Source organism: Chamaea fasciata, unplaced genomic scaffold (assembly GCF_029207755.1).
Source record: "Chamaea fasciata isolate MVZ Bird 193981 ecotype frontalis unplaced genomic scaffold, bChaFas1.0.hap1 SCAF_11, whole genome shotgun sequence".
NCBI classification, from domain to species: domain Eukaryota; kingdom Metazoa; phylum Chordata; class Aves; order Passeriformes; family Sylviidae; genus Chamaea; species Chamaea fasciata.
Window position 1 is genome coordinate 20,672,031 of NW_027094096.1, and position 8,938 is coordinate 20,680,968.

Consider the following 8,938-nt stretch of genomic DNA (forward strand, 5'->3'; position numbering starts at 1 on the left):
ATCTTCCAAATGAAATATATCTAGGAGTCAGACTCAGGAAGGAACTTCAAAGCTCTCATTTCCTAGTGACTGCTCAAAAATGTCCTCCTCCCTACGACACGAGCTGCAACAGAGTTTGTGACAGAAGCAAGGTTTTTCAACCTTACTGCAGCCTGGGGAAGGGAGTTGTAAGAAGATAAATAAGCCCAGTCTCTATACGGAAGGCCACATTCTGCCTCATACTATAGGGATTTATTAAGAGAACCCTAAGGGGGAACTGACTTGCAACAGCAGGCTGAGTCTGGGCCATCTTGCAGAGAGAAGCCCAAGAAACACTGGTTAGAAACTGCAAGGCAGACTTATTTTCACACTTTTAATCAATTACTCTTTCCTACAGCATTATGTGGCTCCAGTGCTTTGCAAATTAGTCCTGCTTTTTCTCCAATTGTTTCATTCTGTGCTTACAGCTGAGCTTGCACAGCTACAGACCTCACCTATGTACATGTGACTTCTTGTGCAGGACAAAATGTCAGGCTGTTATTTTGAAATGCCTGCTGTTTGCACTGTGCAAAGCCAAAGTCAGACAGCTTTCCCATTGTCACATGTCATCATTCTCCAACCCCAGAGCATCTAAACACTACCCCAGTAACACAGAGCCAGGGCAGTTTGAACACTTGCAACACGACCCAAGCCTTGAGGCTATGCCTCTGTGAGTCATCAGGAAAGTAACTCAAGAATGACCTTAAGCTTTACTCAATAGGAAACTTGTAGTCAGAGAACCAAAAAAAAAAAAAAAAAAAAAAAAAAAAAAAAAAAAAAAGGGAGGGGGATGCTCTATCAAAAGCAGGAAGACTGATTTTAGAAGCAATGACATCACAACATATTTTCCTTGTGTTTCCTCATGAGCTGTTTCAGGCTTTTCACAGATGAGGCTTCTCTCATCCTCTCAAAAAAGCTGTTTGGATTGCATGTTGTAACTAATTCCATACTATCACTTAACATGAGATCACACAAGGAAATGGGCATGGTGGTACTCACACAATTACACCATTTTTCTGCTGGTTCTCTGCTGTGATTCTGCTCTTTGTCTAGGGGGTTCCATTTTAAATTCCTCATTCTTGATCTTCCCATATTTTCTGTTTTACTCTCTCATCACTATGGACGCCTCCCTCTAATCAGAATTAGTAGCAAATCTGCCTTTCCAGACTCGTAGGCAGAGACAGAACTCGTGTCATCAACATTATGCCACAGAGAGCAGAGAAAACAGCTGCATTTGAACCATGCACAATCCACATGACTGATTTTTTAGTACAAAACTCAAAGGTCATATAATTGGCTGAAATATTTTCTTTTAAAAAAAGGCCAAAATTAGTAGCAGGCATCTTATTTTATAATCAAATTTGATGCTATTTCCATTATAACCTGTTCTGATTAGAAGAAGCTAACTTGGGAAATGATGACTGAAGCAGCATTTGTTCTGCAGTACAGCAGTCTGCTTCATGACTTCGTTTTTAAACTGAGCTCTGCAAATACCAAATCACAGTGTGGTTATCTTTTGGTCATACAATGCCACTAAAACAGGAAACAACTATTTTATACTAAGAATTAAGCAAATCTGTAAGCCAATTTCTCAAACATCTTGCCAAATGTTGCAAGCACTGCTTTTCCATTGCTGTCGTTATTCATGAGTTGATTCCAAACCTGTTACCGAAAAGTCATGTTTACTCTGTGTGAGTGGCTTCTCTGCCAGTTGAAACAAATACAACCTAAACCAATCACTTCTTCACAATGTAACTGATAAATCTCTCAAAACAATGTCTTATGCACCAGGCAATAAAATAATCCAGCTGGCCATTTTTTTCACGACAACATAAATAGTGAGGGGTAATGCTGTGCATTAGGGCTACAGGAATATATTGGTGCTGCATGCATTTGTGCTGAAGTTTCAAGTCTAAACCCTAGTGTAATCATTTTGTGCATTGGAATTCATAAAATTGTTTTAGTTCTTAATTAATTGTGTGCAGCAGAAAAACAACCATTATGCAAGAGTAAAGGCAAAAATCTTGAAGTTGCATGGTAATTATTCATTATTCCATTGAGGACTCTCTTTTCCACTTTCTCTCCTTCCACACCCCATTTAAACTTGCAGATATTTTTTCAAACACTGTATCTTCACACACAAAGACACTATACCACACAGCTGTAAGGAATTTTGTGTGCATACGTATGTGCCTGCACATATTCTCCTTCTTCCCTCTCATAGGAGGGCAGGACAGGGATAGACACTACAAAGAAATGGCATGAAATGGCATTAAAGTCCCTCAGCTACTTCTATGTATGTAGGTATGAATAAATCCTCTTGCAAAATTCAAGTACCCTGAGATTCTAGACACAAACTCTTTTCACCTGAGAATTCTTTTGCTGGTGTAGATCTACGTGCACAATTTTTGTTTACACAGTTCACTTCTTTTTTCAGGTATGTATTTGTACAGGGCAGACCTAACTGTGCAGAGAGCCTGAGATACACCTGAAGTTTCTGGCTATCTTTAAGGACCACCCTCCTAGGTACAAATAGCCTAAGGATGCACTGACACCCATGGTAACTTCTTTTTCTCCCATGAATAGGGAATAACTTGCGTGTTTTCAAAGACAATATGGAAAGCTAAATTCCAAAACTGAACCTCATTCCTTTGAAATAAAGAGCATGTCACATTTGAGTTTTCATTTGAAAAATGCCGTTGCCAGCAGCAGTGCTGCCATGCTGGTTTTGCCAGCAATGCTCTTGGCAGGATATTGTTCAGATGTACTTGTGATGAAATATTCACTCTAAGTGAAACAAGCTCCACTTCAGAGGTTCTTACCCAGGACCTCACAGTAATGCCTTCAGAGTGATAACTGGTGAAGTCAGGTATTTCAGATTGATCTGTCTTTGCTGACCTGAATTTGGACTGTATTTCTCGAATACTGTGAGCTCTAAGGGGTCTGCTGAGCAAGGTAAAAACCAGGAGTCATGTCCACATCTCATTTTATTTCAGGCCTGTAATGGAGCAATCAGGAGATGACCCCCCTTGGGAGGGCAGGAGGGACTCAGCTGGGCTCAGCTGTGCAGGGACACCCTCAGCTCCCTGATTGGGAACTGCCAGCCCTGACCAGGACTGAGACTCCATGTGTGCTGTTGTATCTGTCCCAGAGCTGTTGTTGAACCCTTAATAATGAACAAACACCTGTTCCAGTTAAATGAGCCAAACCAAGCAAGGAAGCAGTTCCCACTCTGGCAGAGCCTGCTGGAGAGGAAAAACCCGAGTGCTTTAAATCCATATTCTCATGCCACCACTGCCCTTTACTCCATAACCAGGGAAGCAGTGTTTCAGCATGGGCAGGGAAGGAATCACTGATACCTCCTGGGCATTTTTAATACAAATCTTTATTTGTGAAATACAGGGGCAGTTCAGAAAAATCCTGAAAAGTCCTCAATCATTCACATTTTACTGCTGCTTTGGTTTGGGTCCAGCTGATCGAAACTTTTTATCCAGGCCAGGCTGGATTTGGTTTGTGCTCTTTCCAAGATCAGAATGAAAGAGCAACTTTTTTGGGAAAACAGGACAAAGTACAGAGCTGTTGTGCCAGTAGAAAGAGAAAAATAAATAAAGCCACTTTAGTGACGTGTTAAGGCAGTTGCCTGTATTAAGATGAAATGAACCAAAGATATTCAGGATAGATTTTACCTTTCAGTTCAGGCAGGTTAGTGAAAACCTGCATATGACTCCATCAACAAAGGCCTCAAGTCTGTTAAATTCATGGCAACAGCACAGTTTGACAACAATGTGTATTTCAGTACGCATGGAATGTTTAAAAAAATCCACAGTATACTCATTACAGCACACACATGCACCAATGTCACTGCAGCATCAGGTGTCTAGCAAACGTATGCCTGTGGGGGGGGGAACAAAAAGAAACATATTAATGGAAAGAATGTTAATATTGTATCCAACTAAAAATGCAAAAATTAACCTGAACACATTTAGAAATCCATAGCACAGCTCTTCTATACCGCAGTTAGAGCAAGGAAAGCAGGAGGAAGAAAAGAGTAATAGCTTTGAAAGAGCCCCAACACTCAACTACAACAATTAAAAATGTGAAATGCACGCTTACCTTTAGTGAGTGATATAAATTATATCTGGTTCATACTTTAAGCCACTGATGATTCCAGTACTAGCACCCTGATACTGATTTTGGAATATGTCCAAACTATTTAACAAGGCTTTAAAGAAATTTGGAGAAAATTTCCTTTCCTCAGTCAAAAAAAAAAATAATCTACCTTTAACCCCCCCCCACCCCCCCCAGATCTGTCTGCAGATTTTGTTGGCTATGTGAAGTTTAATTCTTTCTCTTATCTTGCTTCCACTAAGCAAGGCAGGATGCTGCAGTTTTCATTATATACAGCATATTGTCAGTAGCTTATGAGCTGCTGTGGACAAAACACAAGGCTAACACAATATAGTTAGAACATGCACCACACTCTGCAACAATGGTTTAGGCTAAGACCACAACTACCAGGACAGCTGTATCTCAGTTATATCACCTATATAGTGCTGATAATCACATGTGTCTTTGGGCAGAAAAAAGCCCTCTAGCGCCTAGCTCTCAGGCAGATTAACATCACTGTGACAGTTGAGGAATCCGCTGAAAGCATGTGATCAAACACTACATGAAAATTCTAATCACAACAGGGCTATAGAAACAGCTGTACAGGGAATTGTGGCTTAAGAACATCTATAAAGTAACTGCCGGGTAAAACTCCACAGTAGTACAAGTAACAAATTTCATATTCATCTGAGAAGCATGAGTATATTTGCAAATTTCTTACCTCCTCATGACTGCAGCACAACCCACACAGTCCTCCAAGAATGCCATATATTATCTGTATGAAGCACAGAATGAACTCTATTCCTCCCAAAACAAGGAGGATAGAAAAGAGGGTGACATTCCACTGCACGATGTTTTGAGGTTCCTGACATGCAGACCACTTGTTATACTCGAACAAGTACCTGTACACAGCAATTAAAAGCATATTAACATTGTGTCAGAGTGGGGTACTTAACATATACTAGAACCAAATTGTGTCTGGTCTGTAACTGCATTGAGGATATTATAGAGTCCTAATAGGCTAGGTTCCCTTAGGAATAGATTCCTAAAGGAATAGAAGGAGCAGTGGTTTATACCATGCAAGGTTTCTTTGGTTTAGGAACATGTTGAAATACCAACCACACATTTTTGCTAAGCCAATTTCTTTTAAAAAAATAATCTAAGCTCTAAAGGCAGAATTTTCTATTGCTGATTAAAGTGAGACACAAACTCAAGAAAGCTGAAAGAGCAAAGGTTTTTCTCAAAACAGTCACAGAGCTTTGCAGGACTGGGCATTTTTTTCGAAAGATAGCAGTCACTGAGGCAAATGGGTCACTTTCTCTCTCTCCTGTGTTGCCATCTTTGGGCCCTCACATGCTTATTTGGATGAGCCAAACAGAGAACAAATTTGATTAGGTACTGCAGTATTTCAGCTGTTACTGCTCACTCACATCTTGAGAACATCAGCACTTGCCTTCAGCAGGGACTTAACCTGGTTCTTCTACACTCAGTCATGGTCAGGAGTATGGGAAGGAGGAATGACCCCTCTTGTGAGAGATACAAGTGAAATATAAAATTCAAACTGTACTGCAAAGAGCTTTATGTGGCCTCTTAGTACTCCAACTGCCTCTAGTCTGGCATCAGCCATAAGCTGTTGCTCGATACAGCCTTGAGGTTGCCAGGCATACAAACACTTAAAAAGCATGCCATGATATGAATCACATCAGGATTTATGTGCATTAATGGGGAATAGTACACTGAGACTTTTTTTGCCGGAGAATCTTAATTACCGATAATTAGGATCTTCTTGCCTCTCTGCCTGGCAGCGTACAAAGATTCTTATAAACCTTCTCGAGTTTGATTTATGAGATTCTATGCCATTGTCACTAATGGGGGTATTGTGCCACTTTATGCTGGGGCAAAGCAGCTTCAGAAGCAAGTCTGACAAGACTCTTACACAAATTATAAGGCAAATATCTTAACAACCACTATTCCTAGTTTTTAATCCTTCAAAGTCCTAAAACTTTGTTAGAGATGTTCCTTGACATGAACAGTATATGATGTCTAGATTTAATCACCTATATGTATTTCTGTGACTTTGGTTTTACACTGTAGCAGCAAGAGTAACTGATGCCATTTGCTCTTACCAAGTGGGAAGGATAAAGTTATGAATAGATCTTGGTGTACGGTTACTGAAATAAAGTCCATGTGTACATTGGGAAGAGATAACATCCTCATGAACAGACAACTTACCCTCCAGAGGAGCCAGTGAAAGGATAGATCCAGTTTCTCTCTAGGTGGGTAAAACAATACGGTCCTTGAGACAACCCCAGTGCTGAAATGATTATGCAGTATCCGGAGCCAAGGATCCCAACAAAGGCTGCCAGAACTGAGGACAGCATCTGCACAGCAGACATAAACATGAACTTTCAGCAGAGCCATTGCCTTGTCTTTGGGGTTACCTGGGGCTGAGACATCCAGGCTCACTTACCGCACAGCTCTTTCCACAGCTCTCATGGCCAGAGCACCCACAGCAGTTGTCATTGTGAAGCCCAATGAACACTGCAGCTGGAATGAGTACCTGAGTATGGAGCAAACAAACCACACTGTTTCTTTTGGTTGCAGAGAGGGCAGATAAAATAGAGTCTTTGAATTTCATTCATTTATGTTGTTTCTTGGCAGTCAGCCCGTACAGGTGAGTCAGCTTTACTCCTATTTAACACAGTAGGCATCTCGCTACTGACATCACCAAGCCCGGGACAGATATATTTCTGTTGCCACTTTGTGGCAATATTGCACTTAAGCACAGAAAGAGACTGCTGGGATATTGCTACAGCTAAAGTATCTCAGCTTTAAAAGTTGCTGTTCACATTAAAGGCTGTATTTGCAAATAAAATGCTTTGTTAAAACAAAACAAACAAACAAAAAAAAGGCTTTAACTTTATTCCAATGAGGACTACAAAATAAATAAAGATTTTTGAAAAACGGCTACTATCAATATACTTGTTACTTAAGAGAAATCATCATTGCTTGTGTAACAAACCAATCTGACTAGAGTAGAAAGCCTAATAAAATTTTGCTAAATTCAGACAAACATCTCATTGCAGACATCTACTTTTTTCCAAGATTTCACAACCGGTTTCCTGTGACAGAAATGTGAAGCAACAAAGCAGCAGCTATCCATGTGAAACATAAACCATCCATACTTCAGAGTTTTTAGCATAAAATCAAGAATGAATGGAGCTGATGAAACAGAGGATCCTCTCACCAGCAATAACAGCACTTAACAGTGTCCACTTATAAAGATTCTACACCCAAGGGTACTCTGGGAAACCATAAATATAGGGTAGAGATTGTTATTTGCAAACGCCACAGACTTACTTGATATGAAACTAAAATAAGAACTGTCTTGTTGAACAGACACATACTTGTCAGCCCTTACTCAAACCCATTGCTGAGCCCCAGTGCTTCGAGTCCAGAAGAGGTTGTAAAAGTGCACTGCAGGAGAAGTTCCACTGATTTCACTTGTATTATTCTGTGTGTAAAGCCCAGTCTTTGCAAATCCCACTCTAGGTCCCAATGGGACTGTAACACAGCTGTAAGTACCTCTCACATCACAAAGCACCTTTGCATGCGATTGTTTTTAACCTGTGATTTGCAGACCCCTTGAGATCATAGAATCATAGAGTGTTAAGAATTGGAAGGGACCTATAACCTATTTTTAAGAGGACTTCTTAAAGCAGATGAGAAAGGAAGCCTGGAATCAGGGGTCTTAAGTATGTTGCAGTGTGGTCCACAAAACTGAAAAGGTAGAAAATAAGAGCTTCAGTTTAATGACATCCTATAATGAACACACTCAGTCCTTGCATCCTCTTACTCAAATACAAAACTTCGGCAACTACCCCTCAATCCCTCAATTGCTCCGAAAAGGTGCTATTGGTGCTCAGCTAAGGCAGAGCACCTGTCAGCGTGTCAGATAACAGAAATTAGGGAATTGTATCTAACTGCTCATTAGTTAAAGACATTTAAAAGGAGAGTGGTTCAATAATATAATAAAATTTTAAGATTTAACCCTTTATGCAAACTGTGACCTGCTGAGACGCTTGGTTTCACTTTTGCATTTGGATTCTGTGCCCTAGACCCTATGATTTTTTCAGCTTTAAGGTGACATAATGTTGTAGATAAGATAATCAATAGTAACTAATAATAGCTACAGGATAATATAGCTCTTTTTGAATAGAACTCCAGAGACACCTGTTGACAAGATATTTGATGAATAAATTCAGGTAACCAATAGAGAAAGAGCAGTACCAAGTACCTCCAAAATAAACTTGAAAGAAGACACTTATTACTTACCAGAAAGCCTCCACCTAGAATGCCATGAAGGCACTCCACGTATTTGCTGAGGTGATGCTCTGAAGCAAATCTTGTTTCACCATTGGGAAAATAAAGTAAAGTGTTGGCCACAATGCAGAGGAGGGCAAGGATGAGCAACTTATAACCAACATATCTAGCACAGCTTCCAAAACACATATTCTCAGCTTTAAAAATCCTCCTTCAACTTATCCGATTCAACCTATCTCACACCTGTCCACACATAAAAGAAGATCAGTGTTTATTCTCACCTCCTTAAATACGAGGGGTTACCTAACTACCTGGATGACGTTTACAACCCTTCTTAACCACCATTCCCAATTGCAGAGTGAGAGAGCAGGGATGGCAGAACGCCACCGCCCTTTTTAAATGCAATAATTGTAGATGCACCAAATGCAATGAAGGAAACACTGAATACTGGATGATTTCACATTAACGTATGATGCTTGGAATAATCACT

At 40.2% G+C, this 8,938-nt stretch overlaps 1 protein-coding gene across 1 annotated transcript; it reads right to left on the bottom strand.

The window, feature by feature from the left end:
- Positions 1–3,478: 3,478 nt before the first annotated feature.
- TM4SF1 (transmembrane 4 L six family member 1) lies at positions 3,479–8,637 on the bottom strand. The gene is made up of 5 exons (XM_066193889.1): positions 8,461–8,637; positions 6,596–6,685; positions 6,358–6,506; positions 4,847–5,027; positions 3,479–3,910 (listed from the first exon to the last, which is right to left on the bottom strand). Exons 1-5 carry the CDS (start codon positions 8,635–8,637, stop codon positions 3,896–3,898), a joined length of 612 nt encoding a protein of 203 aa, XP_066049986.1. The 3' UTR covers positions 3,479–3,895.
- Positions 8,638–8,938: the final 301 nt, after the last annotated feature.